The 23,800-nt window shown below is 35.5% G+C and overlaps 1 protein-coding gene across 1 annotated transcript in view; it reads right to left on the bottom strand.

Moving 5' to 3' along the window:
- PCDH15 (protocadherin related 15) overlaps positions 1-23,800 on the bottom strand; it is a 920,738-nt gene that overhangs the window by 151,644 nt on the left and 745,294 nt on the right. The window contains exon 24 of the mRNA XM_061162074.1: positions 23,485-23,597. Coding sequence (XP_061018057.1) covers positions 23,485-23,597 — 113 coding nt within the window. The remainder of the gene's footprint in view (positions 1-23,484; positions 23,598-23,800) is intronic.

Below are 23,800 nucleotides of genomic sequence, written 5' to 3'. Positions count from 1 at the left end.
CCTTAGATAGGCATACAAATTGACCCTGGAGAGATGAATGGTTTTACATTTTTAAAATGCCTTAAGGAAGGGCCTTCAGTAAGTTTGTTCGTTTGTTTGTTTCTACAAAGCTTGAGCTGAATTGGGCTTCATATCCACAAGTCCTGACATTTTCCTGATGAGAACACTGGGTACTATTTTTCCCTCAAGTGCAACACTTTGGCCATAGTTTACATCAGGTTTCTTTTCTTTTTTCTTTTTTTTTCTTTTGGCCACTCTATACAACATGTGGTATCTTAGTTGCCAGGCCAGGGACTGAATCCCTGCCAGCCATAGTGAAAGCACAGAGGCTTAACCACTGGCCTGGACCACCAGGGAAGGGTTTCATTCTTTATGTTGTACAGTTCTGTGGGTTTGGACAGAGGTAAAAAGTCATATATTCACCATTATATTATCATACAGAATAGTTTCAATGACTGAAAATCTGTTCCTCATTCGTCTATCCCCATTGTTGATGTTGTTCAGCCGCTAAGTCATGTCCTACGTTTGCAACCCCATGGACTGGAGCACATCAGGCTTCCCTGTCCTCTAATATTTCCTGAAGTTTGTTCAAATTCAGTCCACTGAATCGGTGATTCTATCTAACCATCTTATCCTCTGCCACCCTCTCTTTTTGCCTTCAATCTTTCCTGGCATCAAGATCTTTTCCAATGAGTTGGTTCTTCGCATCAGGTAGCCAATGTATTGGAACGTCAGTATTGGAACTTCTGCTTTATTTGAAACACAGTGCTTCTAATGAATATTCAAGGTTGATTTCCTTTAGATTTGATGGTTTGATCTTCTTGCAGTTCCAGGGACTTTCAAGAGTCTTCTCTAGCGCCACAATTTAAAAGCATCAATTCTTAAGCACTCAGCCTTCTTTATGGTCCAACTCTCACATCTGTATATGACTACTGGAAAAATCATAGATTTGACTATGTGGACCTTTGTCAGAAAAGTAATTTCTCTGTTTTTTAATGCACTATCTAATTTCCTTCCAAGGAGCAAGCGTCTTTTAATTTTCATGACTGCAGCCACAATTCACAGTGATTTTGGAGCCCAAGAAAACAAAATATGCCACTGTTTCCACTTTTTCCACTTCTACTTGCAGTGAAGTGATGGGACGGGATGACATGATCTTATAATTTTTTTTTTTTTTAATGTTGAGATTTAAGCCAGTTTTTTCACTCTCCTCTTTCATCGTCATAAACAGGCTCTTCAGTTCCTCTTCAATGTCTGTCATTAGTGTGGTATCATCTGTACATCTGAGGTTCTTGATATTTCTCCGAACAATCTTCATTCTAGCTAGTGATTCATCTGGCCTAGCATTTTACATGATGTACTCTGCAAATAAGTTAAATAAACAGGGTGACAATACACATCCTTGACGGACTCCTTTCCCAATTTTAAACTGGTCCATTGTTCCATATTCAGTTCTAACTGTTGCTTTTTGATCCATATACAGATTTCTAAGGAGACAGGTAAGGTGTTCTGGTATTCTCATCTCTTTAAGAATTTTCCACACTTAGTTTTGATCTACACATTCAGAGGCTTTAGTGTAGTCAATGAAGCAGAGTAGATGCTTTTTTTTGAACTCCCTTGTTTTTTCCAGAATTCAACAAATGTTGGCTATTTGATCTCTGTTTCCTCTGACTCTTTGAAAACCAGCTTATACATCTGGAAATTCTTGGTTCACAGATTCCTGAAGCCTTGCTTGAAAGATTTTGAGCATTACCCTGCTAGCATATGAAATGAGTGCAATCATATGGTAGTTTGAACAGTCTTTGGTATTGCCCTTCTTTGGGATTAGAATGAAAACTGACTTTTTCCAGTCCTGAGACCAATGCTGTGTATTCCAAACTTGCTCATAAGTTGAGTGCAGCACTTTAGCAACATCATCTTTTAAGATTTGAAATAGCTCAGCTGGAATTCCATCACCTCCACTAGATTTGTTTATAGTAATGCTTCCTAAGGCCCACTAGACTTCACACTCCAGAATGCCTGGCTCTAGATGAGTGACTGAACCAGGCGGGCTGTTGTCCATGGGGCCTTACAGTCAGACACAACTGAGCACACATGCATCCTTTAAGATAACTGCATCAGAAACTGGCTTAATTTGGAAAATATAGATTATAATAAATCTCTCAATTAAATATATTAAAATATCTGAGTCATCTGAATAATGACAATACTAAAATAACAGAATGTATAATTTCCAAATTTTAGCTCCAAATTTTACAGTAAAAATATAGATAAAACAATTATTCTACAATTTAAAATTTACTTTTATTGTCAGTTTCAAGAAGTGACAATAAAAGTAAATGTTATATGTGTTACATAAAGCTCCTAATTATTTTAAATGCTGTGCAGTTTAGGATATAAAAGTGTTTGTAAATAGATGCTATAAAATTTCACTGGGATTCAATCTGGTTCTATTGCTTTCTTTTTACTGAGAGACAAATTAATTTATTTTGACATGTTTGAACTCAATATATTTGCAAATCAGTACCAATTAAGGAACTGTTTTTATATCTTTTACAAGGGAATTTAATGAAAATGGGAAGAAAAAAAATTACCCACCAGAACTCCTATTATTTGTAACCTTGGAGTAATTGTATCAGGGTAATCTAATTTTACATATTTAACTGAGAAAACAGTTTAAAAAAGACGTGAATCAGGAAAGAGATGTCAGCTTTCCCAGAGTTCTTAGGCTGGACTGTAGATAAGAAAATGGATAAAAGACCAATGGTTAAAAGTTGTTTTTTAAATCTTTTCTGAAGTATGCTTTCTATTGTTAGGAGTTTTGCTTCTATTCAGATCCACAAAGTGTCCCCATTTGGAAGACAAGAAAACTGAGGTCCTGAGTAGTAAACACTTTCTTTTATAAAAGGCCCCCAGGGGATTCAGATAGGAGTGGTTTGAATGTCATGTCTTTGGGGGAGAAGGGACTTTCTTCCTGCCACCTCCCTCTTTCTTTTTCTTCCCACACTCTACTCACCAGGCTTCAGTCTTCATCCTACAGCAATGAATGTCTTTTCATGGACTAGAATTAAGTTGAGAAAACTCTCCTTTGATTCTAATAGCTCTGAATTTAAATTCTGACTCCCTTTACCAGTTACATGACCCTGGAAAAATTCTTAGTTTCTCTAATCTTAGTTTTTATCTATGAAATGGGGACATTACTTGGATCAGAAGATTATTGAGCTTACTAAAGGATATAATATGTACAAAAAGTTTTCCTTACATTTTGCATATAATAGGTACTCCATAAATTATAGACATTGTTAGTACATTATTTTACAAGCTATGCTTCTGAAAGTTTACTTTCAATATTGTAATGATATATAGCTTTATTTCATAGACAGTAGAAACAATAAAAATAAAATTGGAATATGTGTAATTATTAATATCTATCTTGGCTAATATTGTAGATGATGTTTTATGCATTCTCATTTTCCCTTTTAAGTTCTCAGTCACACACCAATTTTACATCTAAAATGTGGATAATATTTTTCTTTTTACTATTTTTACAGCTTTAAATTCATAGACATTTTGGTGTCATTCAAAAACAACTAGTATAGGGTGGGATTGGTATACGCTGCCTCTGAAACTTAAAAACAATGACAACAAAATCAATTAACATGTAATGATTGTATGCGGAGACATTTCTTCATTCATTCAATAAGTATTTATTGAACATGTACTATGTGCCTGACACTAGGCAATAAAAACACAAAGGCAGGTTAGAGGAAGTGAACTGTGTGGTCATGGAGCTTATGGCTTCACAAACAATTTTTTAAATGGTTATAGCTAAATGTAGTAGACACATTAATATCAGATCCCTAGTTAGAAATTAGTGGTAAACAAAGCATGCACCACTTATATTTTATATTACCCACATTCCTACAAAGTTACTGTACATAGAATCAGGGGTCTGTGTGGTTTGATGAAATGACTAGACCAAGAATATTCATTTCTGGCTAACTGATTTACTTACTAAAAATAGGTCATAATGTATTTACATACTTAGTAATGACCTCTGAGAAAATAGTTTTGTATTTTAGCTTATTTACCTACATAAGAATGTCTCCTTTCTCCTTTACAGAGGAAATTGTACATTTGGATTTTCATAAGGGTGTGACAGTATACTTTTGAAACTTTTAGAAGGGCATGACAGTAAACTTTTGACGCATTCTCTAATACTTTTATTTTCTGTTGATTCCATTAGAGTCTATGCCTTTAGGTATATATGAAATTGTCATATAAAGATGAGAAATCACCATAGAATCTTGAAATATATTAGTGTAGTCATACACATAACATCAAAAAAGAGGAAAAGGTACTTTTGTAGAACATTTAACATTTCAATTCAAATTCTACATTTAACCACCTGCAATGCAGAAGACCTCAACTTGATTCTGGGTCAGGAAGATCCTCTGGAGAAGGGATAGGCTACCCACTCCAGTACTCTTGGGCTTCTCCGGTGGATCAACAAGTAAAGAATCCACCTGCAATGTGGGAGACCTGGGTTCGATCCCTGGATTGAAAAGATCCCCTGGAGAAGGGAAAGGCTACCTGCTCCAGTATTCTGGCCTGGAGAATTCCATGGACTGTATAACCTACGGGGTCACAAATAGACATGACTGAGTGACTCACTTTTATGGCATTTTCTACATTTAACAGTTGAATTAATGTACTACCTCAAAAGTAACAATAAAAGTAGACATTCAAATTCTGCTAGAATTTCTAAGAAAGAAGGAGATAATAAGTCATTTTTCATTGTGTCAATCATACCCTAGAAAGATAGTAAACATTTACAATCATGCCATCTAGGTAGGAAGATATAAAGTCAGTGTTCACTACCATAAGATACATAAATTCATCATTATTTTAGGAAGTCAGGATATTTCATTTCCATTTAAAAATTTTGTCAAAGAAGTTGCAATTAATACATTAATTCTACATTTAGTTTTTATCATGATGCATTTATATATATGTAAATATGTATAATATTATTCAATCATAAAAAAAGAAGAGAATCCTGCCATTGTGACAACATGGACAGACCATGTGCTAAGTGAAATAGGTCAGTGAAGGCAAATACTGTATGATCTCACTAATATGTGAAATCTAAATAAAAAAAAGGAAATTCACAGAAACAGAGAACAAGTTGGTGGCTGCCAGAAATAGGAGGAGGGATATAGGGGATGAGGAAACCAGGTAAAGGCAGTCAAAAGGTACAAGCTTCTAGTTATAAGACAAGCAAGTTCTGGGAATGAATGTACAGCATGCCAACTATAGTTAAAAATGCTATATTGTATGCTTGATTGCTAAAAGATTAGATATTAAAAGTCTTCATCATGAGAACAAAATTAGCTGTATGAGGTGATGAATACTAACTAAATTTATCTCAGTAATTATTTTGTAGTACATACATTTTCAAATTATTGTCTTGCATACTTTTAAATGAATATAATGTTGCATGTCAATTATATCTCAATAAAGCTGGAAAAAAGGTTATAGTTAGATATCTTCTACCCAGTTTTTTTAATCTATATGGCATCCCTAGTTATTAAATTTTGAAAGAAGTTTAAAAAGCCTGAGAGGTTGTTCTGACAAACCAGACTTAGCATCAACATTTCCCCTTAAATAGGGTAATTTATTATTTAGAATCCATTAGATAAAGATTTAAACATCAATTTTCTAGAAACTGAGTCACCAGGCTTACTATGTCTGATTGGCAATTTTATTTTCCCCTCTTTTTTGTATAATACCATACATTGAGAAATGAAACTATAGAAATAAAATATCCATGTAAACACCTCTTACTCCTGGAATAATTTTTTAGTTTGAGATGTAAATCTTACAAAATCAGAAATAATGCACAATAACATTTTTGAAGACTTTTTTTAATGTTGATTTGTTTAACTTTATTTTGATGTGGACAATTTCTAAAGTCTTCACTGACTTTAATATTATAATATTGCTTCCATTTTCTATGTTTTGTTTTCTTTGGGATTCAAAGTCCAGCATGCACCATAGAAATTACATGCTTACCAGGTTTTCAATGTCTTCCCAATACTCATAGGACAAAACTCAAATCTTTAATATGCCAAATTTCTGCCTCATCTTACAGTAGCTTATTTTCATTCTTTCTTTCTCAGCCATGCAGACCTTCTTTAAATCTTGGAATGTGTTTTCTTCCTTTTCAATTTAGAAGTTTTATAGAACCTATTTCTTTTTAACTCCTGAGCCCACTATATTCCTTCACCTACAAGTCTAATTATTACTTATTTATATCTCAACTCCTGTTTTTTCCCAAAAAAATTTGCTCTGATATCCCCCATTGCTGTGTTGTATAATTTGTTTTAAGTGCTCATAAAATTATGTTCCTTTCTTCAATGTTACTTATAAATTTGTATTTATAATCTGTTTCTTATGATCATTTCATTAATTTCTGTCTACTACTCATAAGATCTCTGAGGGTATAAATCATGCATACTTTGTTCAGTGTTACTATTTCTACTGCAGTTATGTGTTCAATCAATATCCATTGATAGGATGAGAAAAGGAAGTAGTGCAACTTGAATATGGCAGTACTTTTTCATCATTTTAAACATTTTCAGTGTTTGTGTTTTCCTATGAATTATACACTTTAGAGAGAGCATGAGTTCCCTATTAATTGTTCTGGTTTATATTCTGTGCATAGCATTGTGCTGACATTTTTAAAAATCATTAAATTAGTGGACAACTATACTGGGTGAACTAACAAAATTTAAGGTAAAATAGCTTTGATTTTCCTGCTTCATCCTTCTCATCCTACTCTGAACTGAAATTCACAGCTCAAAGAACATTCTGAGAACTTCTGTAAAAAGACAAGTAAAATATACCATCAGTGAGATAGAAATAGGCTTCACAAACAATTCTGTAAGGGACCTGGACATCTTAAACTTGACTCTAAACTGTGGGAATATATCTCCATATGACAATTGTTGAAGGAGTTATTTCATTTATAAAGATGATTAGAAGATGATAACAAGAATAACAAACCAAATTTGGTAACAAGAACCATATATCTTGAACTATCATATATATATATATATATATATATATAAATATATGTAATATTAAATATTATTATTTAAACGTTCAAATTGAGTAGAAACCCACTCCCTACATTGCATCTGCAGTGATAATTTCTTAGAATTCTTTTTTATCAAAAACTGCTAATGATCTAATAACAAATGAGGGTAATTGTGAAATTTAATTGTGACATTAATTTAATTGTGACATTTTGATTTACTTAGCATCTGCTTTTTCTTCCTCATATCTTTATTTACTTTCAGGCAATTATTTATTCCCACTTCTCTTGCTTTGAATATATGGTAAATGTATTATATTCCAGACACAGAAAGCTTTTAGTCCCATCATCTGGGAGTAGACAGAAATCAGGAAATTAGGATTGCTTCTTTCCTTTCTATGCATAAACTCTTGAAAACAAAACTGTTAAAAACAAAAACAAAAAACTTTGGATGGCCAACACCTGGCATGTCTATTAAATAATGATATCACAACTACTTTCTTAAGCATGTTTTCTGAACCTAGTACTGTATAAAGTTCTTTATCTCATATATAAAGTAATTATTGGATCCTCAGGGAACTTAGGTAACTTGTCCAAATTCAATGAATAGATGATAAGTGTTGCAGCCAGGATTTAAAACTTAGGACCCTATTAATTATGTTATTTTGCTTCTAAAAAAGTTTACGTTTACTATCAACAAAATAAAAGTAAGGTACCACATTATATGTTGTACTTGAACCAAAATTTCTCATAGGCAGAAATGCAATGAAAGAAGAGAATTTATAGTAACTCTTTCTATAGAGGAGCTTGCTTTAAATTCTAAACAGTGTATTTAAAATGAACTGTTAGAACTCGAGTCCTTTTTTGTTGGAAGGCTTGCTTCACTCTGCTCTATGAGTAAATGTCAAGCTATACATAACCTTGAAAATCTGAAGGAGAAATTGAATTCCATGTGGATACAGAGAAAGCCTGTGAAACCTGAAATGAAGGGTTGTCAGAGTTACTCTTTCAATAGTTAAAGAGACAAAATCTATTATCTTTGAGGCAAGATATTAGTAGTGCCGTAAAAAGACAGGAAAGGTTATCTTCAAGTAAAGTCAGCTCTTATATTGAATGATAAATCTAAATTAAAATAGAAAACAATGTTAGTAATCAACTGATGCTCTCTGAATGTCAGCTTATTTTATATTTATAGTTTTCATGTAGCTTTTTTTCCATTATTTGAACTCAAGACCAATAGTTTTCCCTAAGTACTAAATTTCCCTAAATGTGTTTATTTTTTAAATTCTTTTTACTGTATTTATTGATTAAAATATTTTTTTCAAAATTCCTAAGTACAAATTTGTATGGTTTATATAAGAATAATGCAATGTTACTCGATATATGGCAATTTTAATTATCTTGAATATAAAATAACTAGAACTGCTCACTCACCATTTCCTTGACCATTATGATAGCATTGTTTTCATTTTTCATAGTATATAAATATGGATTTCTGGATTTTAAATTATGCCCTTTCTCTATTTTTTTTATATCAGGAAGTAGACTTTATTTTTTAGAGCTCTTTATAAAATCTACTCTGTCTTTATTCAGTATAAAACCATTTGAGAAACTTATCTTGGATAAAAATAGTACAAAATGTCTTGTATTTCATTTGTTATAAAATTAATTCACATTAATCTGCAAACTATCAATTTTTACTTTAATAGGAAAACTGATAAGATTATTTTCTTCCTTAAAGGGTATTTTAATTTTTTCTAAAAAAGATAGGATATTTATATGTTATTCTTAATTTGGATTTGATATATTACATTTGAATAATACTAAAAATTGAAAATGACTTATGATATTTTTTTAAGAGTTAGCAAAGTAACAGCTTGTTCAAGAGGTTAATAAAAAGACCTTAGGAATATTTACTCCTTCTGTTTTCTATATATACAATATAAATTTTGAGTTTCTATTTTGTGGAAATTACATTTTAATATACATAAATCCCTAAAAATTAATATAAATATGACATTAAATCATGCAAAGTTTAATAGTCAATGTTGATACACTTCCATTTTAAATAAATATCAAAATATGTCTATATGAGTAACATATTTTTTCAGGAAATTTATAAACAATTGTCTCTGGTTAAATCTTTGATAAGTTGCATAGAATACTGCATTTCCCATTCAAAATCAATATTCACATTTAGACTCTATGATCTATGCCAGACATGTTGACCTTTCCATGATATTTACCTCTAAAACTCATGACAAGTGAATCCCAGTGTGTTTAAGTCTTAGTTCATCATCTTGAGAAGGCCAAATGTCATTCTGCTAAATGCTAACTCACTTGACCTACAGGAGTCAATCTATTCTCAAGTAATGCTATGTGTCTGAACTACTACTGGGATTTTGATATTTCTGTTTGGATTAAACGAAGGTGTATAAAATGTGTTTTCTGACTAGGACAGTAAAAGTATTTTCCAGAAGATCCCAGTAATAATTGGCTGAAAACCTCTTATCAGTCATGGAGACGTGTGGTAGCAATGAGAGTGTGCCTCAGATCTCCGACTATAGGAAGCACACTTAACCAAGGTTCGAGTTGCTGTGCTCCGCTCTATTTGTTGTTGTTCAGTCACTAAGTCATGTCTGACTCTTTGTGACCCATGGACTACAGCACGTCAGGCTGCCCTGTCCTTCACTATCACCAGAGTAGCTCAAATTCATGACCACTGAGTCGAAGATGCCATCCAGTCATCTCATCCTCTGTTCCCTTCTCCTCTTGCCCTCGGTCTTTTCAGCATCAGGGTCTTGTTTAATGAGTTAGCTCTTTGCATCAGATGGCCAAAGTATTGGAGCTTCAGCAATACTCCTCCCAATTAATATTCAGGGTTGATTTCCTTTAGGATTGACTGGTTTGATCTTCTTCCTGCCCAAGGGACTCTCAAGAGTCTTCTCCAGCACCATAATTGAAAGCATCAATTCTTCAGTTTTCAGACTTTTTTTCCTGGCTAATACTTTCACATCTGTTAATGTCGATGGGAAAAACCATAGCTTTGACTATGTGCACCTTTGTCGGCAAAGGGATATCTTTGCTTTTTTAAATATGCAACCTATGTTTGTCATATTTTTTCTGTTTGTAAAAAGATCATTTTCCTAAGACCTGCTTACAGATAATGATAAAATCAGAGATGTTGAGGCAATTCCCTTCCTGGGAAACATAGGATATCTCTACTATGGTTTCACTCCCCAGATATCATGCAGAAACTTACTAAAATGATACGTTAGTCACTCAAATGACACAGTAGGCTAGGATGTTTATTTATGAGATTTTTTCCCTGTTCTTCACTTGAGGTCAGAATGTATGTGCTTTATGTGTTCTTCTAGCCTTACTCTGCTTCCTTCTCATTTCTCTCCCACAGGCTTTTCCTTTAATAAAATGCTTGCTAAATCTCATCTTGATGTCTAATTGTTAGAAGACAAACCTGAACTAACACATGAGCTTAAGGGGATCAAAATTCAAAGGGAGCACTAGTATTTCAAAATATATAAATTAAATTCAAAATATTCATGAACATTTACAGAAAAAGTTCTAGAAACAAAGATGAAAAAATTTAAAGGACTTAATTTAAAAAGATTTAAAATTTAAAAGAATTTAAAATACATATTAAAGTATTCATATGTTGACATATTAAAATGAAGATGAATAAATTGAATGCTTAATATATATTAATATATGTGGGGACAAAAAAGAAAAAAGAAAGCCCTGACTGTGATAGTTAACCATTATTAAAAATAGCAATGTAAAGGAGCTTGCCATATGAATTTATTTAACTAGTATGAGAAACTGGAATTTATATTTCTTTCAGTTCAGCAACTACATGGTTACTATCATCTTTTTGTTGTTGTTGTTCCATATTAATGGCAGGAGTTACCATGTAGCAGAGTTCTCTTTCCCAATAAGTACAACCCTAATCAAGATACCTGCTCATAATTAAGAGGAGAGTATTATTTGTCAAAATTCTGAAAGAGATGGGAATACCAGACCACCTGACCTGCCTCTTGAGAAACCTGTATGCAGGTCGGGAAGCAATAGTTAGAACTGGACATGGAACAACAGACTGGTTCCAAATGGGAAAAGGAGTATGTCAAGGCTGTATATTGTCACCCACCCTGCTTATTTAACTTATATGCAGAGTACATCATGAGAAACCCTTGGCTGGAGGAAGCACAAGCTGGAATCAAGATTGCCAGGAGAAATATCAATAACCTCAGATATGCAGATGACACCACCCTTTTGGCAGAGAGTGAAGAGGAACTGAAAAGCCTCTTGATGAAAGTGAAAGAGGAAAGTGAAAAAGTTGGCTTAAAGCTTAACATTCAGAAAACAAAGATCATGGCATCTGGTCCCATCACCTCATGGGAAATAGATGAGGAGACAGTAGAAACAGTGTCAGACTTTATTTTTGGGGGCTCCAAATCACTGCAGGTGGTGACTGCAGCCATGAAATTAAAAGACGCTTACTCCTTGGAAGGAAAGTTATGACCAACATAGATAGCATATTAAAAAGCAGAGACATTACTTTGCCAACAAAGGTCCATCTAGTCAAGGATATGGTTTTTCCAGTGGTCATGTATGGATGTGAGAGTTGGACTGTGAAGAAAGCTGAGCGCCGAAGAATTGATGCTTTTGAACTGTGGTGTTGGAGAAGACTCTTGAGAGCCCCTTGGACTGCAAGGAGATCCAACCAGTCCATCCTGAAGTAGATTAGTCCTGGGTGTTCATTGGAAGGACTGATGCTGAAGCTGAAACTCCAATACTTTGGCCACCTCATGCAAAGAGTTGACTCACTGGAAAAGACCCTGATGCTGGGAGGGATTGGGGGCAGGAGGAGAAGGGGATGACAGAGGATGAGATGGCTGGATGGCATCACCGACTCGATGGGCATGAGTTTGAGTAAACTCCGGGAGTTGGTGATGGACAGGGAGGACTGGCATGCTGCGATTCATGGGGTCGCAAAGAGTCCGACATGACTGAGTGACTGAACTGAACTGAACTGAACTGAACTATTTGTCACACCTCTCCTTAAGGAAGAAGTTTAGCTCAGTTTTATTTGAATCGTAGCAAAATATGCCACCCCAAAATAGACTGCTTTGGTATATTGATTATTTTGGGCAGTAGATACTTAGAAAATGGCAAATGCAGTGAGAAGCCTTTTCTGAGTTCCCTTATCTATCTAAAGACAGATCTTCTAAAAGGAATTCAATCACCATGAATTCTTTTCAAGGAGTTTCACTGACCAGGAAAGATTGAATCTTTTCACAGGAGAGGAGACTAGGATTGGATAGCACATCCAGGCAAACTCTGCCTGAACTATTATATATTCCACCTGTTCTAAGGGTTTCATTCATATTTCCTAAAATTATTTACTATCTCCCAAGAGGCCTGCACCTCCCTCCCCATTTCCTATTAAGATTGTATTTAATCCAGAATTCGAAAGCCACCTCTTCGAATTATCCATCTTCCTGTGTATATCTCATGCATGAGATACATGTGTTTATAAACTTGTTCACTTTTCTCTTGTTAATTTGTCTTTTGTGACAAGAATCTCAGTTAATAAATCTGGGACACATGAAAAGATATTTTTCCTTCCCTATATAGTTACACTACTTGAAATGACTAAATTATAAAATTGATGGAAGTTCAGAAAAAATGCATTAAAATAATTTAAAGGAATAAATATACTGATAATAACCTCAGCATGAAGAATAACTTCCCAACATTCATAGCTATACAAAGATTGAAGAGGCAAATTTCTCACAATGGTAAGTTTCTTAGACGAACCCAGTCAACTTTGTGGCAAGGATATTGGAGGAATCAAAAATTAAATTATTAACCTGAATAAATGGTCTTTATGGTGTTGAAATTTCATTCATTTCATGGTATGACTTTGAGAATAGAATTTTTATGAGTAGGATTAACCTACTTTTCTGTCTTCCAATGAAAATCAAATGGTGAAAAATGGTTTAAATTATATAAGACTGAATATGTTTTAGAGAAACTTAATTGTCTGAATGGTAATAACTGAAAATTTATGATTATTTGTGTAAAGTAGTGGCTAATACTTAGACTTATTCATTGGGGAAAAAAAAAATGAAGTTGCATGATTTTGAGAAGAGTGGGTTGCTTCGAAACCAAAGATAAAGAAATGCCATTAACTATAAGAAATTTATTTCAAGGGAAGGAAGGAGAGGGAGAATAAAGAAGGGTGATTTGTAAACAAATATATTACAATAAAAATTAAAAAATAAAAACATATACACGAAAAATATAGGATGAACAAAGATAGGCAACTGTGGAAAAGTAATTAAACAATGTGATGAGACTAAAAAGAAGATACACATTATTTTATCAGTCTGTTTTTATACAATTATATTAGATTTCACTTCCCATTATTATTATTATTATTATTTTTTCCCCTAGTACAGGGAAGGCATCTTTCACACTGGGAGTTTTTAATTACCTGTTTTCAGGGGGAAAAGGTAAGATTAGAATGCCTTTCTCGCATCTACTATTTTTTTTTTAAGTGCTTTCACCTCCAAATAAACCTATGTCAAGTAGCATATTCTGCCATTCTTTAGCTCTAACAAAAAGGATGATTAAGGATAAATCACATTGCTTAGCATCTCTGGAAATCTTGTGCATTCAACCAAGGCAGTAATTAAACCCGAAAAAAATAAATAAATAAATAAGAGAGGGAAGGGGACATATGAGGTTTACAAATGTCTGCCTTTATTTATTTCTCCTTCCCTTTCCTTCTCCCTTCTTTCTCTTTCTTTCTTTATCTCTCTCTCTTCCTCTCTCCTTCCCTCTCTCCCTCTTTTTCTTTCATGAAGGGAAACTGTGTCGGTCTTCACAGCAATTTGAAATATTGTAGGCATTTTGACAAAGATGCTGGTTGACCATATAAAAATAATATACCATAAAAGAATAAAATACTCTCTCACAAATAGTAGCTTTAAGATGACAAACTGGAAAATATTGTAATATGTAATTTTTAAAAAGCTTCTAAAATGATTAATATATTATGGGATTAATCATAACTAGCTAATATGATAACAAGTCTAAATTTCTTGCTCACATAACAGTTTATTGAGGGCTTCCTAAGCAGGCAACTCTTCTCTAAGCTGAGATTCAGAGACCTAGGTCCCTTTTATCTTGTATTTCTACAACTGTCAACATATGGATCCCAAAGTTCCCTGGGTATTGTTTCCATTTCACTCACCCAAGGGAAAAAGGTTAAGTCAGGCCAAGAAATGGTGTAGATGACATTGTTCCACATTTTATTGGCCAGAACTCAGTCACAGGGATCCAATAGCAAGTGAGGCTAGGAAAAGTGCTCTAACTGTATACCCAGGAGGGAGAGGAAAGTATTTAGGAAGCATCCAGGCACTTCTGCTGCGCACTATTCCAAAAATCTTTAAAAGAATGGAGAGATAATTGATGAAGAAAATAATCATCACACTTAGGTTTCTTTTTAAAAATAGTTCATTCCATATTTTACATCAAATTTAAGCATATGTAAATATTTAAGTTCAAAGGAGAAGGGGGCCACAGAGGATAAGATGTTTGGATGGCATCATCAACTCAATGGACATGAGTTTGAGCAAACTACAGGATATAGTGAAGGACAGGAAAGCCTGGCATGCTGCAGTCCATGGGATCGCAGAGGTCAGACATGACTGAGAGACTGAATAACAACACAAAATTTACATTTATTCATAATGCAGCATTTTCTATCTGTATTGACTTTTGTGTTATCCAAGTTTTCTGGCTTTCTGACAGAAAACAAAACAATCCTGTTTAGTATCTAAGTACTATTAAGTCCATTATGGCAATTGTACTGATTCTTATATAGAATTTTCTTTGTAAACTGTAGGATGCAACAAGATTACCCAAATGCCTTTATGTGCCAGAATAACAAATGAAATTATAGTCAAGGGCACTATTTGCAATTGTTAGAAATGTTCTTCTGGAAGGTCAAAGAATTCTTCCACATATACTAATGTGACTGCTTTTAATTTTAGCACCAAATAATTGGCTAGCTTTTCTTCTCGGTGAACAGCTTTATTAATGAAATCTATTTGCAGTTAGTAGTTCTATGCAGAGAAGATAAGAAATGGTAAATTATTCATTGAACAAAACATGCGTATTTTTAAGTGACATTAAACAAAGACACTTAAAAAAAGAAATTGTTGGAGCAATGCCCTGATGCAATCCATGATCTTGGCCTTAATGCACAATATTTTAGCTAAAAGAGTTAATGAGCACTATAATGGAGAGGTCTGGAGGGAAATATCTATTACTAAGGAAGTGGTTCCAAGTGAAAGCACAGGGAAAAAAAGAAAAAAAGGACATCAATTACTGAGTTTATTTAAAGGGAAGGTGTTACACATGATACTTGATTTTTTTTTTTCCCCCCTTTGGGAACTTTCAAAGACTTGAGGTGAGAAGCTTTAGAGAACAAGAGTGGGAATTCTGTTGAGCTGAAGCTGAGGGATATCTGAACTGATCTAAAATAATAGGTACAATTTTTGTAAGCATCTGATCTAGGTAAGTGCAGAAATAACTCCAGAAAGAATGAAGGGATGGAGCCAAAGCAAAACAACACCCAGTTGTGGATGGGACTAGTGATAGAAGCAAGGTTCGATGCTGTAAAGAGCAATGTTGCATAGGAATCTAGAATGCTAGGTCCATGAGTCAAGGCAAATTGGAAGTGGTCAAACAGGAGATGGCAAGAGTGAATGTTGACATTCTAGGAATCAGTGAACTAAGATGGAACGGAGTGAGTGAATTTAACTCAGATGACCATTATATCTACTACCGTGGGCAAGAATCCCTTAGAAGAAATGGAGTGGCCATCATAGTCAACAAAAGAGTCCGAAACACAGTACTTGGGTGCAATCTCAAAAACGACAGAATGATCTCTGTTCGTTTTCAAGGCAAACGATTCAGTATCACAGTAATCCAACTCTATGCCCCAGCCAGTAATGCTGAAGAAGCTGAAGTTGAACGGCTCTACGAAGACCTACAAGACCTTCTAGAACTAACACCCCAAAAAGATGTCTTTTTCATTATAGGGACTGGAATGCAAAAGTAGGAAGTCAAGAAATACCTGGTGTAACAGGAAAATTTGGTCTTGGAGTACAGAATGGAGCAGGGCAAAGGCTAATAGGGTTTTGCCAAGAGAACACACTGGTCATAGCAAACACCCTCTTCCAACAACACAAGAGAAGACTCTACACATGGACATCACCAGATGGTCAACACCGAAATCAGATTGATTCTATTCTTTGCAGCTAAAGATGGAGAAGCTCTATACAGTCAGCAAAAACAAGACCAGGAGCTGACTGTGGCTCAGATCATGAACTCCTTATTGCCAAATTCAGACTGAAATTAAAGAAAGTGGAGAAAACCACTAGACCATTCAGGTATGACCTAAATCAAATCCCTTATGACTATAATGGAAGTGAGAAATAGATTTAAGGGACTAGATCTGACAGACAGTGTGTCTGATGAACTATTGACAGAGGTTTGTGACATCGTACAGGAAACAGGAATCAAGACCAGCCCCAAGAAAAAGAAATGCAAAAAAGCAAAATGGCTGTCTGAGGAGGCCTTACAAATAGCTGTGAAAAGAGGGGAAGTGAAAAGCAAAGGATAAAAGGAAAGATATACCCATTTGAATGCAGAGAAAGCCTTCCTCAGGGATCAATGCAAAGAAACAGAGGAAAACAATAGAATGGGAAAGACTAGAGACCTCTTCAAGAAAATTAGAGATACCAAGGGAACATTTCATGGAAATATGGGCTCAATAAAGGACAGAAATGGTACGGACCTAACAGAAGGAGAAGATATTAAGAGGAGGTGGCAAGAATACACAGAAGAACTGTACAAAAAAGATCATCATGACCCAGATAATCACGATTGCGTGATCACTCACCCAGAGCCAGACATCCTGGAATGTGAAGCCAATGGGCCGTAGGAAGCATCATTATGAACAAAGCTAGCGGGGGTGACGGAATTCCAGTTGAGCTATTTCAAATCCTGAAAGATGATGCTGTGAAAGTGTTGCACTCAATATGCCACCAATTTTGGAAAACTCAGCAGTGGCCACAAGACTGGAAAAGGTCAGTTTTCATTCCAATCCCAAAGAATGCTCAAACTACTGAACAATTGCACTCATCTCAGATGCTTGTAAAGTAATGCTCAAAATTCTCCCAGCCAGGCTTCAACAATATGTGAACCATGAACTTCCAGAGGTTCAAGCTGGTTTTAGAAAAGGCAGAGGAACCAGAGATCAAATTGCCAACATCTGCTGGACAATTGAAAAAGCAAGAGAGTTCCAGAAATACATCTATTTCTGCTCTATTGACTATGCCAAAGCCTTTGATTGTGTGGATCACAATAAACTGTGGAAAATTCTGTAAGTGATGGGAATATGAAATCATCTGACCTGCCTCTTGAGAAACCTGAATGCAGGTCAGGAACCAACAGTTAGAACTGAACATGGAACAACAGACTGGTTCCGAATAGGAAAAAAAGTACGCCAAGGCTGTATATTGTCACCCAGCTTATTTAACGTATATGCTGAGTATATCATGAGAAACGCTGGGCTGGAGGAAGCAAAGCTGGAATCAAGAATGCTGGGAGAAATATCAATAACCACAGATATGCAGATGACACCACCTTCATGGCAGAAAGTGAAGAAGAACTAAAGAGCTTCTTGATGAAAGTGAAAGAGGAGAGTAAAAAGTTGGCTTAAAGCTCAACATTCAGAAATCTAAGATCATGGCATCTGGTCCCATCACTTCATGGCAAATAGATGGAGAAACAGTGGAAACAGTGTCAGACTTTATTTTTGGGGGCTCCAAATCACTGCAGGTGGTGACTGCAGCCATGAAATTAAAAGACGCTTACTCCTTGGATGGAAAGTTATGACCAACCTAGACAACATATTGAAAAGCAGAGACATTACTTTGTCAACAAAGGTCCATCTAGTCAAGGCTATGTTTTTTCCAGTGGTCATGTATGGATGTGAGAGTTGGGCTATAAAGAAAACTGAGCACCAAAGAATTGATGCTATTGAACTGTGGTGCTGGAGAAGACTCTTGAGAGTCCCTTGGACTGCAAGGGGATCCAACCAGTCCATCCTAAAGGAGATCAGTCCTGGGTGTTCATTGGTAGGACTGATGTTGAAGCTGAAACTCCAATATTTTGGCCACTTGATGTGAAGAGCTGACTCATTTGGAAAGACCCTGATGCTGGGAAAGATTGAGGGCAGGAGGAGAAGGGGACAACAGAGGATGAGATGGTTGGATGACATCACCTACTCAATGGACATGGGTTTGGGTGAACTCTGGAAATTGGTGATGGACAGGGAGGCCTGTTGCAGTTCATGGGGTTGCAGAGTCAGACACGACTGAACAACTGAGCTGAACTGATCCAGGTAAGTTGGTGAGAGACACAAGTGAGTTTGCATCCACCTTGGCTCTTAAGAGGACCAAAATGAACACATTCAGGGATGTTCTTAAAAAGCAGAAAACACAGCAAAGTATTAGAGTCCATAGATTACCATGTCAACACAAAAGGAAAGAAAATAGGTAACAAGCATAAGGAATAAAATGATCTTTAACACAGGATGAACAAGACTTATTGTTTTAAATTCATTTACGTTTCAATGGTTTACATATGTGTCAATAAAACATTTTCTCGTAATTATATTGCATAATTTAATTTAGTGCTTGAAAATCATCAAGACAGTTTTCATGGAAAGTAAAAGCTACTTGGTTTAATCTGGCAAATGTTCCCAGATACATCACCTAGTTCCTCCCTCAATAACTTATTCCCTGTTTCAGCTTAAAATTTTTAGGTAGTTCTTGAAAACATCATGAGAACAGTAAAACCCAAATTCTAGAATATGATAAAATGTTCTATTATATGAATCTTTATTTTTCTTGAGCCTCAATTAATATAACTGTTTAACTTTAATTTTCTCTAGAGAGATGGAACTGTTACATTGTTAGAATAGGAAAGAGGAGTCCAGAATGGCAGTGGCTAAAAGACAAGGAAGGGAAAAGTCCGTGAAAATAGAACAAAGTAATGCCCGAGGACCGGAGTGAGGGCCTCATGTAGAACAAACAGTACTTCTGGACAGCCCAACTTACATAAGGTAGGCCCAGGAGGAGGAAAAAAAAAAAAAAAAAAAAGACATATAAAAAGAGGAGCCAAAGGGCCAGGGGTCTCTCTCTTTCCCATGTGTGTGTCCTCATTTTCTCTCTGCCTCTCTCTCTCTTTTCTTTGCATATTTTGGGTCAGCATGCCCTCATGCCTCGAGGATGCATTTTCCCTTATTTTCTAAATAAAACTGATCTGTCCAAGAACTATAACACGGACTGTCCAAGAGCTGTGATTCTCCGAGGGCTTTAACATCATTGCTTCAGATCTTTGTTGTGACAAGACAGAGCCAAGGAGATTACACTCCCCTAACAGAACTAAAATAATCTATTAAATACCTTCCCCTATATCCCTTATTTATACTTCTGTGTATTCTGATTCTTTGTCACAGAACGTTCTTCCACATTTTGGGGGATGGCTAAATTCTACTCCTCTGATAGAGAAGGATAAGCTTCTGCAAGCTTCCTGATGGGAGAGACTGACTGAGGGAGAAACTGGGTCTTGTTCTGATGGGTGGGGCCATGGAAGTGATAAATAGATTCAAGGGATTAGATCTGATAGGCAGAGTGCCTGAAGAACCATGGACAGAGGTTCATGACATTGTATAGGAGACAAGGATCAAGACCATCCCCAAGAAAAAGACATGCAAAAAGGCAAAATGGTTGTCTGAGGAGGCCTTACAAATAGCTATGAGTAGAAGAGAAGCCAAAGGTGAAGGTGAAAAGGAAAGATAAACCACTTGAATGCAGAGTTCCAAAGAATAGCAAGGAGAGATAAGAAAGACATTCTCAGTGATCAGTGCAAAGAAATAGAGGAAAACAATAGAATGGGAAAGACCAGAGAGCCCTTCAAGAAAATTAGAGATACCAAGGGACTTTTTCATGCATAGATGGGCACAATAAAGTACAGAATTGGTATGGACCTAACAGAAGCAGAAGATATTAAGAAGAGGTGGCAAGAATACACAGAAGTATTATACAAAAAAGATCTTCATGACCCAGATAATCATAATGGTATGATCACTCACCTAGAGCCAGATACCCTGGAATGTGAAGTCAACTGGGCCTTAAGAAGCATCACTACAAACAAAACTAGTGGAGGTGATGGGATTCAGGCTGAGCTGTTTCAAATCTTAAAAAATGATGCTGTGAAAGTTCTGCACTCAATATGCCAACAAATTTGGAAAATTCAGCAGTGGCCACAGGACTGGAAAAGATCAGTTTTCATTCCAATCTTAAAGAAAGGCAATGCCAAAGAATGCTCAAACTACCACATAATTGCACTCATCTCACACGCTAGTAAAGTAATGCTCAAAATTCTCCAAGCCAGGCTTCAACAGTACGTGAACTGTGAAATTCCAGATGTTCAAGCTGGATTTATAAAAGGCAGAGGAACCAGAGATCAAATTGCCAACATCTGTTGGATCATCAAAAAAGGGAGACAGTTCCAGAAAAACATCTACTTCTGCTATATTGACTACACCAAAGCCTTTGACTGTTTGGATCACAGCAAACTGTGGAAAATTCTTAAAGAGATGGGAATAGCAGATCACCTGACTTGCCTCCTGAGAAATCTGTATGCAGTAAAGAAGCAACAGTTAGAACTGAACATGGAACAACAGATTGGTTCCAAATCAGGAAAGGATTACATCAGGTTGTATACTGTCACCCTGCTTATTTAACTTATATGCTGAGTACATCATGTGAAATGCCAGGCTGGATGAAGCACAAGCTGGAATCAAGATTGCCAGGAGAAATATCAATAACTTCATATACGCAGATGACACCACACTTATGGCAGGAAGCAAAGAAGAACTAAAGAGCCTCTTGATGAAAATGAAAGAGGATAGTGAAAAAGTGGGCTTAAAACTCAACATTCGGATAACTAAGATCGTGGCATCTGGTCCCATGGCAGTGGATGGGAAACAATGGAAACAGGACAAACTTTGCTTTCTTGGGCTCCAAAATCACTTCAGATGGTGACTGCAGCCATGAAATTAAAAGATGCTTGCTCCTTGGAAGAAAAATTATGACCAACCTAGACAGCATATTTAAAAGCAGAGACATTACTGTGCCAACAAAGGTCTACCTAGCCAATGCTATGGTTTTTCCAGTAGTCATGTATGGATGTGAGAGTTGTACTATAAGAGGGATGGAGGGGGTGAGATGTATGGAAAGAGTAACATGGAAACTTACATCACTGTATGTAAAATAGATAGCCAAAGAGAAAGTGCCATATGGCTCAGGAAAAACTCAAATAGGGGCTCTGTATCAACCTAGAGGGGTGGGATGGGGAGGGAGACGGGAGGGAGATTCAAAGGGAAGGGGATATATGTATACCTTTGCTTGATTCATGTTGAGGTTTGACAGAAAACAGCAAAATTCTGTAAAGCAATTATCCTTCAATAAAAAATACATTAATAAAAAAAAAATTGAAAAAAGAGAAAGAAAGCTGAGCACTGAAGAATTGGTGCTTTTGAACTGTGGTGTTGGAGAAGACTCTTGAGAGTCACTTGGACAGCAAGGAGATCCAACCAGTCCATCCTAAATGAAAGCAGTCCTGAATATTCATTGGAAGGACTGATGCTGAAGCTGAAACTCCAATACTTTGGCCACCTGATGCAAAGAACCGACTTATAGGAAAAGACCCTGATGCTGGGAAATATTGAAGGTGGGAGTAGAAGGGGAGGACAGAGGATGAGATAGACGGTTGGATGGCATCACCGATTCAATGGACATGAGTTTGAGTAAACTCTGGGAGTTGGTGATGGACAGGGAAGACTGGCATGCTGCAGTCCATGGGGTCACAGAGTGGGACACAATGGAGCATCTGAACTGAACTGAAACTCTAGTCTTTCTTCAAGAAGCAGCTCAAAATTATGGTCATCATACTCAGACACCATTAAGTGTGTCTCTAACATGCTTCCTTAGTATTTTGACCTTCTATTATTGTGTTTTTACAATGTATTATGCTTTCCATATACTCCTTTGTTTTCAACCCATATTGTGAGCCTCTGGAGTGTAACAACTAGCTATCTTTTAAGTCTATGTCCAGAATGAGTAAATAGAGAAATACAGTATATAGTAAGTCTCTTTCAAATGTTTTTGAGAAAACTATCTCCAACAGGTCCTAACACACTAATAAAGCACATTAATATTTTAACTTAATTGAATTTTGAAAAATCATGAAAGAAATTATGCTATATTTGCAGGTGAGCATTACAGAATATCTTTTCACTTACATCCAATCATGAAGCAATCATGAACATATAGTGATTTTAGTTTCTTTATTTTTTCAATAAATTCTCTTTCTAACACACACAATGAACTGAACTGTGTTCCCCTAAAATTCATATTTGACATCTTAACCTTCAGTGGGATGTTATTTGGAGACTGGGCCTTGAAAGGTATCTAGGTTTAGATGAGATCATGAAGCGGGGGCACTTATCTTGGGGTTAGTGCCTTTGTAAGAAAAGATACCAGAGACCTGCTTTCTTTCACTTTCCTCTATGTCAGATTATAGCAACAAGGCAACAGTCTGCAAGCCAAGTAGATAACTTTCACCAGAACCCAATCATGCTGAATCCCTGATTTTGAACTTCTGGCCTCCAGAGCTTTGTGAAAATAATATCTGTTGTTTAAGACATGAATCCTTGAAATTTGTTATGACAGCCTTACCTGACTAAGAGTATATATACTGACTATAGCTGAAATATATACTATACATATAAATGTAAACACACACACATTCTCTCACTTATTGATTATATAGGAAATATCATTTCAGATATAACTCAGAATTAAATGATATAATGTAACTGGCAGCAACAAGAAACTAAATATCTAATTTTTACCACTGATAAATTAATCAGTTGCAATTTAAACCACAAAACATAATACTGCATTTTTCAAAGCTAACTTTAACTATTTTAAAGGATCCATTATTCATCAAAGCATTTCTAAAACTGATACTTATACTAGATTATCATTTAAGTATATTAACTTTTAAAATAAATATTATGTTAATTTAGGAAAGCTTAAACTAAAATTAGGTCTGCTTCACTGATAAATTCATATCACATCAATTTTGAGAGGCTAAAAGAAAACAAAACAGAACAAAAACCTTTGTATATTACAAAACCTGATAGTAATCAATACCTGTATTCCTCTTGTGTAAACCGTGGGATTTCTCCTGGATGTAAGACAAGAATCTTCACAGTGGCACTGCTGGACATCACAGGCTCACCATCATCAAAAGCAACAATGACCAACTTAAAAAGTAATAAAAATTCTAGTTAAAGATGATTTAAAAGAAGAAGACAAAAGCATAATTTTTCCATTAGTGTTTTAAAGTATTGAACTGCCTGGTTCCAAAAGGGGGAGCAATATTCATTTTCTCATTGCCTACCAAGTAGAAGACACATGCTAGGATATGCACAACAATCCCACCAGGTAGATGTTATTATTCCCATTT

The sequence above is a fragment of the Dama dama genome, chromosome 15 (assembly GCF_033118175.1).
Source record: "Dama dama isolate Ldn47 chromosome 15, ASM3311817v1, whole genome shotgun sequence".
In the NCBI taxonomy this organism is placed as follows: Eukaryota; Metazoa; Chordata; class Mammalia; order Artiodactyla; family Cervidae; genus Dama; species Dama dama.
Note: the sequence above shows the minus strand (reverse complement) of the source record. Positions and strands in the feature narration are given on the sequence as shown.